Source organism: Octopus sinensis, linkage group LG23, assembly GCF_006345805.1.
Source record: "Octopus sinensis linkage group LG23, ASM634580v1, whole genome shotgun sequence".
Taxonomy (NCBI): Eukaryota; Metazoa; Mollusca; class Cephalopoda; order Octopoda; family Octopodidae; genus Octopus; species Octopus sinensis.
Genome location: NC_043019.1, coordinates 25,435,739 through 25,458,800, shown reverse-complemented (window position 1 = coordinate 25,458,800; position 23,062 = coordinate 25,435,739). Strand labels below are relative to the sequence as shown.

Sequence of the window (23,062 nt, the reverse complement as noted above, 5' to 3'; positions counted from 1 at the left end):
TATATATATATATATGTATGTATATGTATGTATATATATATATATATATATGTATATATATGTGTGTGTGTGTGTGTATGCGTTTATATATATATATGTATGCATAGCAAAATTTAGATTTGGATGAATATTGTACTTAAGTTGAGACACCACAATTTAGTATGGTATTATCCATACAATTTTAAAATAAGGTGATTAAAATCAAAATAAGCAACAAGGATATCCAGAGGTAATGCAGTACGATCGTTTCAAGCAACTCCATTTAATTCATCATCATCGTTTAACGTCCGCTTTCCATGCTAGCATGGGTGGGACATGCAATTATTACATCAGTTTAAATGCAGAGCAATCCTCAGCTGCATAAATACATAGAATTAAATTAAATTAAAGTAGATGAACACATTAGTATAATTTTACCTAAAATCTCCGGAGATTTTAGCTGAGGATTGCTCTGCATTTAAACTGATGTAATGGTTGCATTGTTCAATTAAATGGAGTTGCTTGAAACGATCGTACTGCATTACCTCTGGATATCCTTGTTGCTCATTTTGAATTATATGTATGTATATATATATGTGTGTGTGTGTGTGTGTATTTTTATGTATATATATGTGAATATACATGTGCATGTGTGTGTGTATATATACGTGTGTGTGTATATATACATGTGTGTGTGTGTGTGTATATATATATATATATTTCGTTTTGGGATTTGGTTTGCAAGATTCTTTATATGAGTTCGTGTGTTGAAGCATATTTTGTTGTGTCTGGGGGGGGGTCATTTTCTTTTTGTACCTTATAACTTAACACACCAGTAAAATTTCCACTTATTTCTTATTTTTATTTTCCTAAAATTTTCGTTGCGTTTTGCAACTTTTTCAATAGTCTGAAAATTTTAGGAAAATAAAAATAAGAAATAAGTGGAAATTTTACCAGTGAGTGTGTTAAGTTATAAGGTACAAAAAAAAAGTGACTCTCCCCAGACACAACAAAATGTATATAAATATATATATATATATATAGATATATATATATATATATATATAATGTGAAAGGAAGGAAATAGAGGCAGAGACGGACAAAGGGAAAGGACACAGATAGGAAAAGAGAGGGGAGGAGGAGGAGAGAAGAGAGACAGTGGGAGGAGAGAGGGAGGAAGAAATATTTATTACTTCCAACAAATTTAGTAAGAAAAATAATATAGCAATATTAACCACAGAGTATGACTGGTACCAAATCTAAAAACAAGTCAGTTCTATCCAGGTTTACACTCAAGACATAAACAGACATAACTCAATACCACAAGGTATCAGTAATCCCCCAGTAATCCACTTTATTATCAATATTCACACATAACCTATTCAAAAACAAGTCAATCGACGCCAATGGTTGTCTACAGAACTAAGGGAGAGGAATTAGTGGGAGGGACCGACAGGGAATTCTTTGGACTAAGGGGTTCTAAGAAGAGCAAAAACGTCTACAATGAGTGCTTAGCAAAACTTCACTAAATTTTGGCAACAACAGAATTCAATGTGAAATTATCAATTCACAGAAAATTCATAAAAATTGTGAGGAACAGGAAAAAAGAAAGTGAGAGGGAAGAGACTAAATAAGCTGAGTGTTCAAAGACTGGAATGAGACACAGGCTGATTTATAGGAATGTCTTGTGAAATTCTAAATTGGAGAGGAAGAGACTGAAGTCAAGTTCTATATAACAACATGCAGGGAGAGAGAAGGAAAGAGAAGGTTGGTGAATCAAATGATAAGGATATTATACCCAAATGGTTTCTTATCCAGACAATTCCTGAAACTGTTCAAGAGTAAAAGAAAGAGAGAAAGATATGTAAGAGAGAATATGTAGTAGAGAGAGAGAGAGAAACAGATGTTGCATCCTCAGCATTCTACTGGGTTGAGGGCTGCAAGGACAGAAAGGGTGTCTGTAACTATTAGCAACTAAACAGGCATCTAAAACAATTAGCAAAAGCCTGGTATATGCCGCCTGGACATATTCAGAAGTGGTAGTTATGGATGGATTTATATACCATTTAATGTACACTGTATAAAGATATGAGCTATATATGAGTTTCTTGCTGTGGAAACATGTGTCTAGGCATGTCGAAATGAACATTGTACAGAATTAAGTTTAATACCAAATCCATCTTCTCGTTTACTTAATTAATATATATAGGGAGAATAAACTTGCTGAAATGCTATCACTCTTCTCTAGATGCCTGATGAGATGGGTTCATCCTACAAGCCTATGAAACTAAGTCAGACGGAAGCAAGTCAATCTTCGAAACCACTAGAAGAGAAAAGGAAGAAATCAAATGACAAGAGAGAATGGCTTGACAAAATAAGCCTCATCCTCCACCAACATTGCCATGTAGTCAATGCCATCGACTCTTCTATGCAGGAATTGGTCTACAGAGTCGTCAATGGCATCACCATAAAGGAATAAGGGACACAAAGAAGATACTAAATTCTTGGATTCCAGACAAAGCCATCGCTGCTGTCATCAACAACATGGAAATAATTATTTTGTGGTTTCTGTGTTTATTTATCAATCTTTAGTCAGCATTATTCTTTTACCACAGTCAACACACACAACAGTTAACTATGGAATGAAAATGAAGTAACAATCTTTTATGGAGACACAACGTTTATATTATTTGTAAGACAAATAATAAAATGAAAGACATAATCTACAGCACATACAACATATACATGTAAAACAATCAACTGACAAAGTATGGAACACAATCAATGACATAATCTATTACAGACATGTTATTTATATTATTTGCACAACAATTCACTAGAAAATAAATATTTTAAGTATCACAAACATGCACACATGTGTGTGTGTGTGTGTTATGAGGTGTGTTTGTTGTTGTTACACAGTGAAGCAGTTCCTAGACTTCATTTAAAGGAACTGTTGTGCAACCATTCACACTTTCTTCTGAAGGTGTATGAAGTACAATTTATTAAGATTTACTGAAGCTTATGCTATATTACTAACATAGATGCACAGTACCAAAGCATGTAGTTCCATATTTAACATTGCTAAACACATTTCCTATATACGTTTTTTTCCCCTTTCAATATATTTTCAATGATTTTAATAACATTTTCACAATGAAAGGGCAAAGAAGAGGTAAACTTGTATTTTCTAATTGTTTCTCTTCACTTCTTGACATGAATATAAAAACATGTAACAACTCTCAATGCAAAAGAGAAGACAAACGTATCACAATATAGTTTTCAAAGGTGTTCTATCCTAAGACTGTACTCGTAGCATCACCTATGTGGACTTTACACCATTTCAAGTATTAAATATGTGGCATAAAATACCATTTCAAAAGAAATTATGTATTCCACATTTATCGATAACGCGCCAACAAGCTCATAGTTTTCAAAACAGCTGAAGAATTTTCACAGATGATGCAAGTATATCTCTGTAACTCGTATAACTTTTTTAGCCATGAGCAACTGGCCATTGTATCAAATAAAAAAGATCATTATTTATTATTATTATTACCTCTGACTTAGCGAAGGCAGAGGTATCATTTTCAGTTGCATTTGTTTGTTTGTCAGTGAACAAGATATCTTAAGAACCACTGGATGGATTCAGATTAAACTTTCAGGATGTTTGGCCTCATCACTGGCACGACTTTATTAGATTTTGGGATCGATTGGGTACCAGACAGGGATTATGGATTATTTTTCCAGTTTTTTACTTAATTTATGAGAGTGGTTGGATTAATTTTTAGTATTCTTATTTGTGAGAGCCATCAAGTTTATTTCAGATATTCTCATTTTAAAAATCATCTCTGGTTGATAGTTGAGAAAATGGTGTTGGCTTGGCAGAGGTTTGTGCTCTCTGAGTGTTCTAATTATCATTACTATTATCATTGTTATTAGCTTAATAAATGGATGCAACTATACAATGATTCTAAACTGTTCAGAATTTGCTCTTTTATAATGAAAATTAACCATTTTTCATTATACACAACTTGAGATATATTAAGGCAAACACAAGGCCAAAGCCTTGAAAAAACAGCATCAACAACAATGTAAAAGAAATAATTGAACATCTAAGAATCTCATTTAAAGCAGCGATCCCCAACCATTTCTGCACCATGGACCCAGGGCATCAGAAAAACACAAAGTGCATAACATATAATTTAATTTATTACATATATAATACATTATATATAATGTCAAAACACCCAGCAGACTGTGATAGTCAATAAAATAAGATAGAAATAACATTTTTTAATTTATTCTTTCTGTTTGGCCAAGGGTTAAATTATCTACAGATAGCTACTGGTCCAGAGCCCAGTTGGGGATCCTTGATTTAAACTACAAATGAAACTGAAAAATAAACGACATAGTTTAGTGAAGATTATCAACAGATGCAATAGCTGCATGGTTATTTAGAAACTACAGATGTTATGATACGTATTTGTTTAAGTAGAAATGACATCATTTGTTGGCTGAAGCAGTTGACACGGCTCACTTGCAACGGCTTCATCTTTCTGCTTTTGTATTCTAGTAGAAAGAAGCATCTTCACTTTCACACTGTACGGGGCTTGAAAAGACCCAGAGGAAATTAACAGAATCTGTTTAGCACTAATGAGATGCAAGGGAAACTTAACACTCATTCTTTGGTAAAACATTAAAGTTATAATCTTAGGTTGAAAGCCACAAATCTAGCAGTAATAGGACAAGGGAGATTTAATCATGGTAGTAATAGGACAAGGGAGATTTAATCATGGCAGTAATAGGGCAAAGGAGATTTAATCATAGCAGTAATAGGACAAGGGAGATTTAATCATGGCAGTAATAGGACAAGGGAGATTTAATCATGGCAGTAATAGGGCAAAGGAGATTTAATCATGGCAGTAATAGGACAAGGGAGATTTAATCATGGCAGTAATAGGACAAGGGAGATTTAATCATGGCAGTAATAGGACAGGAGAGATTTAATTATGGCAGTAATACACCATATCTATCAAGTTTTGCCATCTATGGGAATCCTGATAGATGGCGACACTTGACAGATATGAGGTTTTTACACCTTTTTACCATAAGAGAAAATCTTCTCTTCAGTAACTGCAGTGAAATTGCCTTTTAACAATTGAAATATTTCACAAGCATATCTCAACTAACCCTATACTTTGATTATGCCTAAACACTGCTTGACGCTAATATTATGACATATATATATATACTGTATATATATATATATATATGTGATGCCCTTCTGGTCATTCAAAATGTGACCGCGTGTGTACCGTTGGCGATTTTCTTTCCTCCGTCTTCCCTTCTTTGGATCTTTCCTTTTCCTATGTTTCTGACGAAGAGCTCCGCTCGAAACGTTAAATCCTCCTTCTTTCCTTCTTTCCTGAATGTCCAATAATACTATACTTGTTCTACATCCTCGCATTGTTGTGTTTTCATGTTTGGATTAACTATATATATATATATATATATATATATATATAGATAAGAAAGTTGGTTTGTGAAAGCACGTGGTTGAATATATAGAAAATAGTAAAAAAACTACAGAAGGCTTAAAGGTTAAAAAATATATATATTTGCGTCAATATGTCTGAAGAATATTAAAAATTTTTTTATTACAATGACATAATTTAGAAGAAAGACCGGTTTCGCGTTTAGCTTTTCAATTTCTTGCGACGTTATGTTTATCTTGAACAGAGTTATCTGTTATCTGATAACTCTGTATCTGATAACTCTGTTATCTGATAACTCTTATCTGATAACTCTTATCTGATAACTCTTATCTGATAACTCTTATCTGATAACTCTTATCTGATAACTCTGTTATCTTGAACAGAATTATCTGTTATCTGATAACTCTGTTCAAGATAAACATAACGTCGCAAGAAATTTGAAAAGCTAAACGCGAAACCGGTCTTTCTTCTAAATTATGTCATTGTAAGAAAAATTTTTTTAATATTCTTCAGACATATTGACGCAAATATATATATTTTTTAACCTTTAAGCCTTCTGTAGTTTTTTCACTTTTTACTATTTTATATATATATATATATACATAAATGTTAAAGATTGAAAATGAGTGCTCAATACTGCACTTCTGCATGTACAATATTAGGTATACATCATATGTACATATGCATAAACGTATGAATAAATTACGGATACTCTTTCACTTGTTTCAGTCATATGACTGTGACCTAACTAGGGTAGCATTTTAAGGGGTTTTAGCCAAGCACATCAACGTCTCGATACAATTTCAATCAGGTATTTATTTTTGTCAATCTATATTTTATCAATAGACTAAGATTCTGTTTCGATTCAGTAATGTGTCTCTGAATCAGTGATGTTAAACACAAGTGTGTGTGCTGTCCATGGAATTCCACGCTTAAATTCCAACCAGAGATATTACAGTCAAAGATTCTGCAGTGGGAATATCCTGGGTGTTATGTAGCTGGAAAGTAAATATTTTGTCTGCATGGCAAATGTAGGGAAAGAAACGTGTGATAAACCAATCAAATCATGCAGTTCAAAAAGGGAAGAAATAAAACAAGAAAAAAAAAACAAAAATAAATATGAGGGGGCAGCAATATCAAGAACAGCAGCGTCTCTCACTACGTCTATGAAGCTTTTCTAAATTAAGAATATGAAAAGGGGAGGTAACAATCACAAGGGAGACAATTCATGTCATGTGACAACAGCAAAAGTATAACGATTGGAAATTGTTTTCATTTTCTTTTTTTTAATTGGTGTTGATGCAGGAGCGTAGCAAGGGTTCTTGGCACCAGAAGGCAGGGAAAACAAACAATCCTTTTGGTGGCCCCCCCTCACCTTAATTATTAGGTATGAAAAGTCAAGAAGGCGCAGGAGTGGCTGTGTGGTAAGTAGCTTGCTTACCAACCACATGGTTCCGGGTTCAGTCCCACTGCGTGGCATCTTGGGCAAGTGTCTTCTGCTATAGCCCTGGGCCGACCAATGCCTTGTGAGTGGATTTGGTAGAGGGAAACTGAAAGAAGGCCGTCGTATATATGTATATATATATATATATATATATATATATATATATATATATATATATATATGTGTGTGTATATGTTTGTGTGTGTATATGTTTGTGTGTCTGTGTTTGTCCCCCTAGCATTGCTTGACAACCGATGCTGGTGTGTTTATGTCCCCGTCACTTAGTGGTTCAGCAAAAAGAGACCGATAGAATAAGTACTGGGCTTACAAAGAATAAGTCCCGGGGTCGATCTGCTCGACTAAAGGCGGTGCTCCAGCATGGCTGCAGTCAAATGACTGAAACAAGTTAAAAAGAAAAAAGAAAGAAAGGGGATTGGTGCTCCCTTTAATGCAAACAGCCAGGAATGAGCAAATGCCTCTCCTTGCCTCAATACCCACGCTGCTACGCTTCTGCATTTGATGGAAAAAGAAAATAACAAATGGTGAGTGAAAAAATTTAAGAGATGATTGATTAATATTAATGAGAATAATAATAATAACAACAACAACAATAACAATGATAATGGTTAAAAACAAAACATTGATAATCTCAGGAATCTGCAAGGAAAGTGCCAATGTGTCATGCAGAATATATAAAGAATAAGAAACCGGGGAGCCACAAAGTACTTACATGTGTACAAATGCAGGCAGTCTGTTGTAGCAAGTCAGAAGAAGAAGAATGAATAGACATACGGGTGGGTGTAGTAGTGGCTACATGTATCTATGTATATGCGGGTATGTGTGGAACTGAAGGTCTTGAGTAATGTGAGTAGATGTGTATGTATAGTGGAAATATGTGTGTGTATGCATAAAGTGGTCATTCGTGAGTAGTGAGTAATGTGTGTATGTTTGTGTGTGTGTTAATCATAGAAATAAACCAAAAGAGATGAAAAGAAATTTTAAAAAATACAAACAAATTCAATGAATAAAATAGTAGGGGACACTGCCCCTGGAATCAACTATAATAATAATGCCAATAATAATAATAGTCCTTTCTACTAAAGGCACAAGGCCTGAAATTTTAGGCGGGGGTTAGTCGATTACATCGACTCCAGTATTTCACTGGTATTCAATTTATCGACTCCGAAACGATGAAAGGCTAAGTCAACTTCAGCAGAATTTGAACTCAGAACGTGAAGATGGATGAAATACCGCCAAGCATTTTGCCAAGTGTGCTAACAATTCTGCCAGCTCACTGAATACTTGTCACCTAGGCATATAGATGCCTTGTATTTAGCTTATTGGCAGCGGTACTTACCTCTGTGCAAGAATATTTGAACTCTAAGCAACAACACAATTCCTACAGCAAACCAAACAAAATCTTCCAACCATAACTTATTGTTTGACAGCCGGATGTCACCTCTTATTTGCACAACCTTCAAACAGTTTTGAAACTATTTTTAGTCTGTCAACTCCCTCCACCCGCAAACTAGATTTAAAGGAAGACCAAAGCAGGAATTCAACAGGAGTCATCGCCAACACAATAAAGTAAATCCAAAAGACCTGGTCTTTGGAAACATGATGATGATGATAATAATAATAATAATAATAATAATAATAATCCTTTCTACTATAAGCACAAGGCTTGAAATTTTGAGGGAGGGGGCTGGTCGATTTCATCAACACCAATACTCAACTGGTACTAATTTTATCAACCCTAAAAGGATAAAAGGTAAAGTCAACCTCGACAGGATCTGAACTCAGAACATAAAGCAAAATGTGGTCAAGCATTCTGTCCAGCGTGCTAACGATTCTGCCAGGTCACCACCTTAATAATGATAATAATAATAATAATCCTTTCTTCTATAGGTACAAGGCCTGAAATTTGGGGAGAGGGGGCTAGTCAATACCATCAACCCCAGTATTCAACTGGTACTTTATTTATCGACCCCTAAAAGGATGTAAACTGAAGTCGACCTCAGCAGAATTTGAACTCCAGATGTAAAAACAGACAAAATAGTGCTAAGCATTGCACCCGGCATGCTAACAATTCTACCAGCTCACTGCCAGAACAACAATAATAATCCATTCTACACTAGGCACAAGGCCTGAAATTTGGGGGAGGGGGACAGTCGATTTCATCAACCCAGTGCGTCACTGGTACTTATTTCATCAAAGCCCGAAAGGATGAAAGGCAAATTCCACCGACCTCGGTGGAATTTGAACTCAAAACGTAACGGCCAATGAAATACCGCTAAGCATTTCGTCCAGTGCACTAACGATTCTGCCAGCTGACCGCCTTAACAACAGCAACAATAATGATGATGATAATAATACTAATAATAATAATAATAATGATAATAATAATGATAATAATAATAAAGATAGTCTTAACTAATGATGATGTTCACTAACCAAGATTCTGATTAACTGTTGCCAATGGTAACAACAAACATTGCTTACCTGTCGTGTTTGATCCAGGTCTCCAAGCCACCGCCGTCACCGCCATCAACACCATCAACACCATTGTTACCGATGTTGTTGTTAGTGTTCTCTCCCTGAATTTCTGGAATCCCTTCATTGTTCTCTTCCATATCTTCTTGATCACTGTCACACTGAGAGAAAAACAAAAACAAAAAAAAAAACGTAGGGACGTGGTGACTACTATAACCTCATGGGTCTTAAGGGGCACCTTTCCAGGTATCGTTTCCATTTAGTGTCCCTTGGAAAAAAACTCAGACTAGCAGATCCCTTCCATCCAGCCTCTCTCTCTTTCCCTCCCTCTCTAACTACCTATCTCACTTTCTGTGTGTGTGTGTGTCTCTCTCTCTCTATCTGTGTGAGGGTGTGTCTATGTCTTTCTCTCTATCTCACTTTCTCTAGGTGTGTGTGTGTGCGTGTGTGTGTTTCTCTCTCTCCCTCTCTATTTATCTATCTCACTTTCTGTGTGCGTGTCTCTCTCTTTCCCTTTCTCTCTCCCTCTCTATCTATCTATCTAACTTTGTGTGTGCATGTGTTTTCCTCTCTCATTCTCTCTCTCTCTATCTATCTATCTATCTATCTCACCTTCTGTGTGTGTGTGTGTGTGTGTGTGTGTGTGTGCCTCTCTCTCTAATACAGGTAAAAGTGAACCCTTAATCTGTTACTGCTGCTTAAACCGTGAAGATCTTGCTACCTTGTGGTACCTATTAACAGCTACATAGACCAGGTCATATTTTTCATTCTTTTACTTGTTTCAGTCATTAGACTGTGGCCATGCTGGGGCACAACCTTGAAGAATTTTAATTAAATCAATCAACCTCCTAGCATATGGCATTTATGTATAGTAATGCCCTATATATAATATAAATAAATATATTTAAGAGAAAAATTGGTGGATTTTTCTCTTGAGGTTTTTCATGCTAACTACTTTTATCCTATTTTTAAATTATATATATATAAACAGCACAGCTCCCATGACTTCAGGAAACATTTTTTCATGCTGAGAGTTGCTGAAGCATGGAACAAACTGCCGGCATCGGTTGTTAGTTGTCGGAGCACTGCATCCTTCAAAACTTCCATGCTTCCTGAGATTCGCCAACACTACACTTGATTTTCTCCCCTCCATACACACACAAGCATGTATCTGACTCATACATTGTTCGCTTTCCAGACATTTCTACATTACTGCATGTACTTTATATGCACTTTCTGACAAGTTGTGGTGCACCTGAGCACTGTATACAATAATTTCATTATTATTATTATACACACACATTACCATATTTTAACATGTATAAAGAACTGGTTTTTTTTGTCAAAAATTAGATTAAAAATAAGATGGGAGTTTCTATACATATATATATATATATATACCACACTTACCACATGGCTGTGTGGTAAGAAGCCCAATGTTATAATAGGACACTTGCACAAGGTGCTGTGCAGTAGGACTGAACACAGAACCATGTGGTTGGGAAGCAAACTTCTTAACACACAGCTACATCAAAATATTACATAATATAAGCATTAACATCTTAAAGGGTTAGGCCAGATGTAAAAGAGACTCATGGCAGAATATAAGCCGGCAAACACCCAAATTGAGGGTCCAAAAAATACAATTTGCTTTATCTGAGTCCTTCTTTGAAACATTAAACTCTCTTTTTACTCTTTTACTTGTTTCAGTCATTAGACTGTGGCCATGCTGGGGCACAACCTTGAAGAATTTTAATTAAATCAATCAACCTCCTAGCATATGGCATTTATGTATAGTAATGCCCTATATATAATATAAATAAATATATTTAAGAGAAAAATTGGTGGATTTTTCTCTTGAGGTTTTTCATGCTAACTACTTTTATCCTATTTTTAAATTATATATATATAAACAGCACAGCTCCCATGACTTCAGGAAACATTTTTTCATGCTGAGAGTTGCTGAAGCATGGAACAAACTGCCGGCATCGGTTGTTAGTTGTCGGAGCACTGCATCCTTCAAAACTTCCATGCTTCCTGAGATTCGCCAACACTACACTTGATTTTCTCCCCTCCATACACACACAAGCATGTATCTGACTCATACATTGTTCGCTTTCCAGACATTTCTACATTACTGCATGTACTTTATATGCACTTTCTGACAAGTTGTGGTGCACCTGAGCACTGTATACAATAATTTCATTATTATTATTATACACACACATTACCATATTTTAACATGTATAAAGAACTGGTTTTTTTTGTCAAAAATTAGATTAAAAATAAGATGGGAGTTTCTATACATATAATATATATATATACCACACTTACCACATGGCTGTGTGGTAAGAAGCCCAATGTTATAATAGGACACTTGCACAAGGTGCTGTGCAGTAGGACTGAACACAGAACCATGTGGTTGGGAAGCAAACTTCTTAACACACAGCTACATCAAAATATTACATAATATAAGCATTAACATCTTAAAGGGTTAGGCCAGATGTAAAAGAGACTCATGGCAGAATATAAGCCGGCAAACACCCAAATTGAGGGTCCAAAAAATACAATTTGCTTTATCTGAGTCCTTCTTTGAAACATTAAACTCTCTTTTTACTCTTTTACTTGTTTCAGTCATTTGACTGCGGCCATGCTGGAGCACCACCTTTAGTCGAGCAAATCGACCCCGGGACTTATTCTTTGTAAGCCAAGTACTTATTCTATCGGTCTCTATTGCCGAACTGCTAAGTGACGGGGACGTAAATACACCAGCATCGGTTGTCAAGCAATGCTAGGGGGACAAACACACACACATACACATACATATATATACATATATACGACAGGCTTCTTTCAGTTTCCGTCTACCAAATCCACTCACAAGGCATTGGTCGGCCCGGGGCTATAGTAGAAGACACTTGCACAAGATGCCACGCAGTGGGACTGAAACCAGAACCATGTGGTTGGTTAGCAAGCTACTTACCACACAGCCACTCCTGTTTTCATAAAACCCCACAAACTTATCCTACTTAATATTATCCACGGCTGCTATTTCTAGCAAACACTGTCAGTAAGTAAATAAATAAAACAACAGTTATCTTACTTCACTTTTTCCTTTCTTTGTGGGTGGTCGCCTAGTAGCAAGACTGCCAACGTTTGCTAGCGTTGCCTTAGTTCTGTTGGCAGAAATATCCAAGAGCTCTGTTTCTGGGACAGCATCCAGGTCTTGAGGCTTGGCGCCACTCTTTTCTATCACCACTTGGGAGTCCAATAATTCAGCTTCTATGGCAAAACAACAGATATTGTTACAACTCAAAAAATACTAATTCCTCTTCGCTAATTAGCAGATGAAAGACATAATTGCCTCACAACTGCATGACATTGCACATAAGACTTGAAAACAACCAGTTGAATTCTTGAAAACAACCAGTTAAATTCTTTGTGTTTTACTGGCAAAACACATGACCTGAAACAAAAATGTAGAGAGCTGAAAATGTACAAGTATGTTGGTGTGTGTGTGTTACAATTTCTAATGTGCATTTATATACATTTGTTATATTGGTGTACATATCTCCATGTGCATATATTTCTTTACTACCCACAAGGGGCTAAACATAGAGTGGATTAACAAGGATAGACAAACGGATTAAGTTGATTACATCGACCCCAGTGCGAAACTGGTAATTAATTTATGGACCCCGAAAGGATGAAAGGCAAAGTCGACCTCAGCGGAATTTGAACTCAGAACGTAGCGACAGACGAAATACCACTAAGCATTTCGTCGGCACAATACAAGTCGGATATGTATAAATATACACACACAAACATACATGTAGATTCAGAGTAAAATTCTAAAAGGACAAAATACAGAATCAGAAATACAGAATAACTGGGAACAAAGATGGCACTTCAGGATACAGGGAACTTCAAGGATGGGAGTTTGAACAAAAAGGTTATGGTAAAATTAAAAAAAGGGAATTGAAAATGTTTACAAAAACAACAAATTAACAACTGGAAGAAACAAACCTTAACTGAAAAAATACATTAATATATAATAATTGAAGAATAACAGAGAAAATAACTGTAATTGGATTAAGATGAGCAAAATGAGAGGTAGGATAAGTAGGTATCAGGGTGTTGGCAGAAATGGTGGTGCAACAGATTGGATGAAGAATTTAGATCGGTTACGATTTCAAATTGCAGTAAAAGTTGACCTGTAAATGGTCAATCCTTTGGAGTTGATAAAATAAGGAATTGCCACAGAAAAAACTGGGTCTCATTCAATAGATTATGCTGCCTTGCTTACAAAAACTGACCTTGGGTTTAATGTCCGTGATACTGAAGTAAATGAAAGTAGAAATCATGTTACTTGAGTTGAGATTCTACCAGTGGTGGTGGTTGTTACCTTTTATTACTCCAAGATGATGCTGTTTGACTATAGGATCAATTATGATCAAGTAGATATACATTCAAAGGCTTTCCAACCATGACCAACCTTACTTTCACATATACATATATATATACTCTTTTACTTGTTTCAGTCATTTGATTGCGGCCATGCTAGGGCATCGCTTTTAGTTGAGCAAATAAACCCCAGAACTTATTCTTTGTAAGCCCAGTACTTATTCTATTAGTCTCTTTTGCCAAACCGTTAAGGTTACAGGAACGTAAACACATCAGCATCAGTTGTCAAGAGATGTCGGGGGACAAATACAGACACACACATTCTTTTAGTAGAATTCACTCTGTTGCAAACTGACACAAGACCAGCAGTTTTGATGGGAAAGCAGAAGCTGCCTGCACCAATCTTGCTCAACTGGTTTTTTATTTTAGGGGGCCCATGAAAGGCAGGAATTTTTTAGCTCAGAATATAGAAAGTCAGAGGAAATGCTGTAGATGATTCTGTCAGCTCCCTGCCTAAACCCTTTAGCATTTAATCCAGCCATATCCAGCCTAAATATTCAACCTGTTTTATATTAAAACTGACCAGATTTAACCTCTCACACCTACCATAAAATGTCATTTTAAAAATATAAAAACACACCATTGAAATCTTGAAGCTACAAAATGATGCGTGATTAATTCAAAACAATGTGAATAAATGTCACGTTTGACAAAGAAATCTAAATGCTAAAAGGTTAACAATAATAATAATTCTTTGTATTATAGGCACAAAGCCTGAAAGTTGGAGGGCACCAGAGAACCAATCACATTGATTCCAATGCTCAACTGGTTCTTGTTTTATCAAGTCCAAAAGAATGAAAGGAAAAGTTCACCTCAGCAGAATTTGAACTTAGAATGTAAAGCCAAAAGAAAAGTTGATAAGCTTTTCTTCCAACACTCAAATGATTCTGCTAGCTTGCTATCTTAATAACAACAACAACGTTTTTTTAAAATAATCTCAAGATGAGATATTTGAGGAAGTTTAGGGAAAAGAAGAGACAATTATGTTAACTGCAGAAAAGGGTTCATATTGTAACAGGTGGCCCATTAGTTACATCAAAGAGGGTTTCAGTTGGTCTGATCAACAGAACAGCCTGCTTGGGAAATTAATAAGCAACTGGCTGAGTATTTTACAGACACATGTACCCTCAACATAGATCTCAAGGGAGTCAGCATGACATAGAATGTGACAAGGCTGGCCCCTTCTGAATTACAGGTACTACTACTCATTTCTATCAGCTGAGCAGAATGGAGCAACATGAAATAAAGTGTCTTGCTCAAGAACACTATGTGCTGCCAGGAATCAAACTCACGACCTTACATTCAAGAGCTGAATACCCCAACCACTAAGTCGTATGCCTTCATGATTCATACTTATTTAATCAATCATTCAAAGCAATGAAAGTAAAATGGACCCATGGTGGATTATGAGCTCAAAACGAAATTAGATCCAACACAACCAGTTCTGGCCAACAATACTGAAAATTTAATTTTTCACAAAAAAGAAAAAAAAAATTGTTTTTCATTTTTTTTTTTCTCTAGAGAAGAATTTTCAATTAAAACAATTAATAATTAACAACATGAAATATTTTCACCTGAAAAGATAAACACACACATACATACATACAAACATACATCAACACACAGGTTGGTGATGACAGTGGCGGTGGTGGTGGTAGTGGTGGTGGTGACAGCAGGTGGTTGAATGAGTGATACCAGTAATACACACGCCATGCTGGAGCATTTTACTTAATCACATATTAGAAAACAAAAACAGAAGGTACACATTGAAGGCAAGGAAGGTTCGAGGTGATCACATGCAGCTGTAATAATTAAAGTGGTTAACGACAATGGTGGAACGCTGAAGACAGGGTGAACAAAAAAAAAGCTACACAAAATTAATTCATTATGACAATGTACAACAGTCACTAACGTCACTAATCATAACAATAATAATAATAATAATAATAATAATAATAATAATCCTCTCTGCTATAGGCACAAGGCCTGAAATTCAGGGGGAGGGGACTAGCTGATTACATTGACCCCAGTGTGTAACTGGTACTTATTTCATCGACCCCGAAAGGATGAAAGGCAAAGTCAACCACAGCAGAATTTGAACTCGGGAATGCGGCAACAAGCGAAACACTGCTAAGCATTTTGTCCAGCGTGCTAATGATTCTGCCAGCTCACCACCATAATAATAATAATAATAATAATGATGATGATGATCCTTTCTATTATAGGCACAAGGTTTGAAATTTTTTTAGGGGAGAGAGCTTGTCAATCACATCAGCTCCCAGTGGCTTCCATCCTTTCAACCCTGAACAGATAAATGGCAAAGTTGACCTTGGCGGAATTTGAAACTCATGTTTCTGCCAGATTACCTCCTCAATAATAATAATAATCCTTTCTAAAGGCACAAGGCCTGAAATTTTGTTGGGGGTAGTGGACTAGTTGATTACATCGACCTCAGTGTTTCACTGGTACTTAATTTATTGACCCCCCAAAAGAATGAAAGACAAAGTTGACTTCGGTGGAATTTGAACTCAGAACGGAGATGGACAAAATGCTGATGTTTCTGCCAGTTTACCACCTCAATAATTGTAATAATAATCCTTTCTACTCTAGGCACAAGACTCGAAATATTGTGGCAAGGGGCTACTTGATTACATCAGCCCCAGTAGTCAACTGGTATTTATTTTATTGACCCCCCCCCCAAAGCATGAAAGGCAAAGATGACCTCAGTGACCTTTGGATTTGAATGCAGAATGTCACGCCAGAAGAAATGGTGCTAAGCTTTTTCCCTGGCATGCTAACAACTCTGCCTTCTCACTACCTTAACATTAATAACAACAATAATCCTTTCTGCTAAAGGCACAAGGCCTGACATTTTGGAGGACAGAGACTTATCGATTACATTGAAGTACCAGTGTTACACTGGTACTTCATTTTTCAACTCTGAAAGGGTGAAAGGCAAACTCAAACACAGAATATAAAAATGGACAAAATACTGCTAAGCATTTCATTCAGTGTGCTAACAATTCTGCCAGCTCACCACCCGAATAATAATAATAATAATAATAATGGTAATAATAATAATAACCACAACAACTATAGCAGGAACAGCTTATCTACAGATTGTGGTAATGTGTTACAAATACAGAACTTATAACAACAACAAAACCACTAAAATATGAAGAGACTACAACTAAAACACATCCATGTTGTGTGTGTGTGTTTGTCTCTTCTGTATGTATGCATGTGTGTTATTATGTGCGTGTGTGTTGACTCACTGCACACTCCACACACACTGAACCATTTACTCTGAGGAGCAGTCAACAAGCCATGAAATGGTCTCTCAAGAGACTCTCTCCTTGCCACTCGTTTTTTTTTCACATGTCATAAGTATCAAAGGAATATGTTTACATTTTCATATTTCTCTCACAGACTTTTTAATTAAATTTATTTCAACCCTTCAGGATTTATGCACTGTTGTGCATAATGTGTCTGTGTGAGTAAAAACTACTGTTTTTACTATGTTTTGTTATTGTATGTTCTGTAACTTGGCAGTCCAATAGATTCATCATACATATACACACACATACAGGGTGTAATGGGTAATCGTTACCATTTTATATTTTAAATTTCACACATGAGCATCATTTGCTTTTGATTTTGTTGACTACACAGTATTGTAGGGTCAGTTGGGCACCTTCTGTGAGAAAAACAGCACCCTGATGCAATTCACTCTGCCAGAAATTTGGAAACGACATGCTGTACTGCTGCCTGGCAGTCACACTGGAAGCTCCAATACAAACATTTCAGAGCGTTTGGGTGTCAATCTGAGGACAGTGCAACCTGAGGACACGTACCAAGAGTGATGAAAATCAAACATCAGGTCAACATCATGGTGTTTAGAGTGATCCCTAGTGATGGTGATGATATGCCTGCATTCATTATTCCATATGGCCTCAGATTCAACACAAGCCTACATCAAGAGCCTGGGGGTGGTAGTGCTGCCTTAGGTCAAGAGGGTGGTTACTGGAAGACCTAATGTCTGGCAACAGGACTCTGCACCATGCCACACAAGCAGGAGAACTCAGTCATGGCTGTCAGAAAATTTCTGCGACCACATCACCCCTAATATCTGGCCACCTAACTCCCCAAACTGCAAACCCCCTTAATTATTTGATTATTATGTGTGGGGTGCAGTTGAGCGAGAGACCAACAAAACTCCTTGTAACAGCAAAGATGAACTAAAAGCAAGGATTATGGCAGCATTCACCAACTTAAAGATACCGTCCAGAAGAGTTGCAGGAGATTCTAAAGTCATCTGAAGACCGTGCTTGAAGTCAATGACAATTTTATTGAATAAATTTACTCTTTAGTATTTCAAGATATTTTTATGTAATTTTGGTAAATATATCCAAGATGAGATGCCAGTGTTATTTTCAATTTTGCATAATCTAGACAACAGTTTATTCACAACACCCTGTATATGTATATATGCTCGGCTCCTATCTCTGCTGGCAACATAGGAACTCTTCCTCAGAGTGAAAGAAAAACTGTATGATGGCTGTATGAGACAGCTATGCTTACACAGCTGTTAAACATGGGCTGTGACAGCCAAGGACACACCTAGGCTTGAACGACATGAAGTCAGTATGTTTTGCTACATGTGCAATGTCAGTGTGCATATATGACAAAGTGTAAGCATCTTGAGGTAAAAGTTGGGCATAAGAAGCATCAGATGTAGTGTGCAAGAGAGACCAACTGCGCTGGTATGGTTGTGTGATGCATATGGACAAGGACAGTTGTGTAAAGTGCCGATCTCTGTGGAGGGAACCAGTGGTAGAGGTAGACCCAGGAAGACATGAGACGAGGTGGTGAAGCATGATCTTTGAACTTTGGGCCTCTTAGAGGTAATGGCTAGTGACCAAGACTTTTGGTGATATGCTGTGTTTACGAAGAACCATCAAGCCAAGTGAAATTGTAGTTGTAGCTGATGCTGGTGTCATGTAACCAGCACCTGTGCCAGTGGCACATGAAAAGCACCTTTCAAGCATTGGACTTCATGAAGGTAAGATGGCTGATGCTGGTGGCGCATGAAAAGCTCCGTTTGAGTGTTGGGGTTCACAGAGGCAATGACAAATGAATGAGACCCTTGGCATTATGCCATGCTTGAGAAGAAGCCAAGTAAAATCACGATCATGGCAGATATTGCTGTCACGCAAATGGCACATGTGCCAATGGCACATAAAAGCACCTGTTACACTCTTGGAGCACTAGGAAGGGCATCAAACCATAGAAACCATGCCAAATCAGACTGGAGTCTGGTGCAGCCTTCCAGTTTGCCAGCCCTGGCCAAACTGTCCAACCCATGCCAGCATGGACAAAGGACATTAAATGATGATGATGATGATAATGATGACATGCACACACACACACACACACACACACACACACACACATTTACTATTCATAATCAACTGTCTTTAGAAAGTTTATTATAATTAAAATGTTTTCGTTTCGTTTGTTGAATTTGAGATTTATTGTTAATATTACTAACAAAAAATAATTATATCACTATTATTAGATTATCATTATGATTATAATAATTAATATTAGCAGTAGTAGAAGCAGCAGCAATTTATTATATCATTATTATCTTCATATTATTACTAGTACTACTACTACTATTATCATTGTCACTACGACTATAATCACTACTACCATTATTGTTATTATTATTATTATTATTATTAATATTACTATTATTATAATTTCCTTATTATTATTAAGTTAGGTGCTTTAGTTTCACTAGTGACACACTCCCAACAGAACTATGTTACATTTCTAAGTCCTTATTTATTTGTTAATTGGCTGTAGCAAAGTGCAAAATAATAATAATAGTAATAATAAAATAGTAATAATAATAATAATAATAATAATAACTGTGTTATATCTTTTATTATTTTTTCCTTTTGCTGATATATGTGGATGAGAAGCAACCAGCTCAGACATGAATATCTAAAATCTAAAACTATCTAAATATTGGTCCGTTTAATTCCGTTCCATATGTTGCAGTTTACCGTTTCATTGGCAAAATCAAAATGTTAAAAAAAAAACAAATAAAAACCCCAGAAAAATGGAAGGGATATATATATATATATATATATATAAATAAAAGGAGACATTTTGTTAAGAAGAAGCCTGTTGGCAGAAGGTAGCACATTTCTGTGATTATTAAAGAGTCTGAATCAACAGATGGCAAAAGGAAAGCAAAATACATTTCTGGAAGTGTTGGTGTTGTAGAGGAGAGCTGTTTGAACAAAAGCAAACAAAACAAACGGTAAAAATAAACGAACATTATACAAAAATACCTCAACTTATGTTGTTTCGAGAGATGTCTTTGTTTTGACTTTGTAATTTTTTTTTTTTTAAAGAAATTAATGGAAATACCTCAACGCAACTATTTAGTCAGTTTATTCAACTCCCTGAACGTTTAACCCTTTAGCAATAAAACGGGGTCAAATCCAGCCCAAATATTCTGTTTTATGTTCAAACTGATTGGATCTGGCCTATCACACCTACCCTACAATGTCATTCTAAAAATAAACAATCACGTGATTGCAATCTTGAGGTTACAAGATAATGAATGATCAACAGAAAACAAAGGGAATAAGTTTTGCTTTTGAGAGAAGAATCTGAATGCTGAAGGGTTAAAAGCATAACAATTTTAAAAAAAAACACCTAAAAACTAACACAGAAATGAAAAAAAAAAACAAATAAAATACGTAAATATATTTACTAACGCTTTCCTGAAACGAATATAAGCTAACAGATATTTTTTTTAATGTTTTTTTTTTATATTATATCATTTTTTCAAGTTAAGTTGCATGTCTTGGAACAAATTACAAACGTAAGTTGAGGTATGTTTGTATTTAAGGGAAACAAAACTGGGAATATGAGAGTATGATTTAGGGAAGGTAAAAAAAAGGGCTATGGATCTGACACTGTTTTGTATTTTCTAAGTAAGAAGAAGGATGATTTTTTTAAAATGGGTGGAGGCAAAACAATAAAAAATAAAAAAATGTACAGGATGTTAAAATTTATAGGGAGAGAGAAATATGGAAACAAGATGTTGCAATGTTCATGAATTTCTAGGAGGCTTAATAAACATCATGAACCAATTCAAACAGCTGTAAAAGAGAACTGAAACCAGGTGTACCCTAACAGGGGCTTGCTTCTCACTGTGTGATGTTGGCCAAAATAAGCAGAGTTAAGATATCCAGTTGGTGGTTTGTTGTAATGTTTCTTTGTTTTTTTTTAGGAATAGAAACTAAAGATTATATTCACTATTTTAATATTTTTGTTATATTTATGTTGAAATTCAATTGCCTTTGTTTCAATTTTGAAAATTATGAAGAATTTAGTAAAATACCAGTCATTACCAAGCTACTGTTTAGAATATAAATTAACATAAGATTGTTTATGGAAGTATTTAATTTAGAACCTGAGGTTTATCATAGATAAAAAGTTTTGATACCAAGTAATCTAGGACCATAATAAATGAAGATCTCTCAAAATAATTCTAACATCTTATAATATAATATATTAGATGCTACTTCTCCTTCAGAATTGTAACCATAACTACCAAAGACTATTCTCATTTCCCACTGTATATCTCCAAGGAATTTTTAATGAATTTAAATTCTGGTGTTTTCAACATTGTCTTTCCAGACATTATTACGTCTGATCTTAATTGATCTTCATGACTGATCTTAATTGATGAAAAGATATATCTGACTTATTATGTTCAGTAACTATAGCTTATTGACATACTTTTCTTTAAAAAGGCACAAAACAGATTAGTTTAAAGTGAATCACAAATTTCCTCCATAAAATATAAAATTTACAAATAAACAATCAGATCTGATGGAAGAGGAGCTGTCCAGGGAGACAAACGTTTTTCACAACCATCACAGCGCAAAGCACTCATCACGAATGCCAGCTCATGAAATGGTTGTGATATAAAAACAGTTTTGAGTAGGAACTGGAAAGAGACGTACGAAGATGCAATGCACATGTATGGACTTGATTTGTAGAAAGGAAGAGAATTAAAATGCAATGTGCATGTCAAAATAAAATGGAAGAGAAGAATCAAGATGGAATGCAAATGTCTAACAAGTTATAAGGTGAAGTGACAGTATGTTGTCAACTTAATGTGACAGTCGCATAAAAGGGAAGAATGCTACTGTTATTTAGCCCTAGGAAACACCGTTTCCTGTTGGACTTGACTCATTTCCTGTGTCCTTATGTTTGCAAAGTGGAGATAAGCATCTCCACCCAGCAAAGACAGCAACCATAGACTAGTTTCAGAACCATTGCTCCTCATCAGGCAGGAGTATCATGGCCTGCTAGCTGGAGTAGCATTGCTGCTACAGCATAAATCTCTCTGAGAGATTTAGAAATATATTATTTCTATTTTCAAAAATCAGTGAATGTATTTCACTTGAAATATGTTTTCAAAGGTGGATAGGCATTGACAGCTAGCAAGCCATGCTACTCCAGAATGATGATGAGCAATGATGCTGAAACTAGTCTCTGGAAGGTGGCTTTGCTGGGTGAAGGTGCTTGTCTCCCCTTTGAAAATATAAAGATGCGGGAAATGTATCAAGTCCAACAGGAAATGGTGTTTCCTAAGGCTAAATAACAGTAATATTCTTCCCTTTCATGAGACTGTCACATTAAGTTGACAACACAGCATCACTTTATCGTGCTGCTACTGCATAAATCTCTTTGAGAGGTTTAGAAATATATTATTTTTAAGTTCTAAGATGGTCTGTGTGTCTCATCTGGCACAACTATCATGCAGCTTTGCTGTAATTATCTTGTTTTGTTCTCGTGAAATTAATGAAAATACATTCGTATAATTACTTAATTGTTGTTTACCCTATAGCATTCCTGATAAAAGCAAAACTACTGTCAAAGACAACCCAATCATGAGCATCCTGTCTTTACTTTCCAGGCAGTCCATCAAGGACTACATCATTTAATGTCTTTTCTTAGTGTTACTGTTCAGCCCTATGATCAAAATTGTTCCAGTTACAACTATTCCAGACAATGCTGGACGACAAGATCCAAAAATGTCCTCCCTTGTAAAGATAGTTGTATAGAATTTAAGGAATACTGGTAGTGC

At 35.7% G+C, this 23,062-nt stretch overlaps 1 protein-coding gene across 11 annotated transcripts in view; it reads right to left on the bottom strand.

The window, feature by feature from the left end:
• The window catches only part of LOC115223415 (neurabin-1), a 320,060-nt gene that overhangs the window by 28,849 nt on the left and 268,149 nt on the right, over positions 1-23,062 (bottom strand). For 7 of the 11 annotated variants that reach the window (XM_036512632.1, XM_036512636.1, XM_036512633.1 and 4 more), the window contains 3 exons: positions 12,518-12,696; positions 9,424-9,575; positions 7,652-7,672 (listed from right to left, as the gene is read on the bottom strand). In XM_036512632.1, coding sequence (XP_036368525.1) covers positions 7,652-7,672; positions 9,424-9,575; positions 12,518-12,696 — 352 coding nt within the window. The remainder of the gene's footprint in view (positions 1-7,651; positions 7,673-9,423; positions 9,576-12,517; positions 12,697-23,062) is intronic. The other 4 variants (XM_036512634.1, XM_036512637.1, XM_036512635.1 and 1 more) reach the window with 2 other exon arrangements.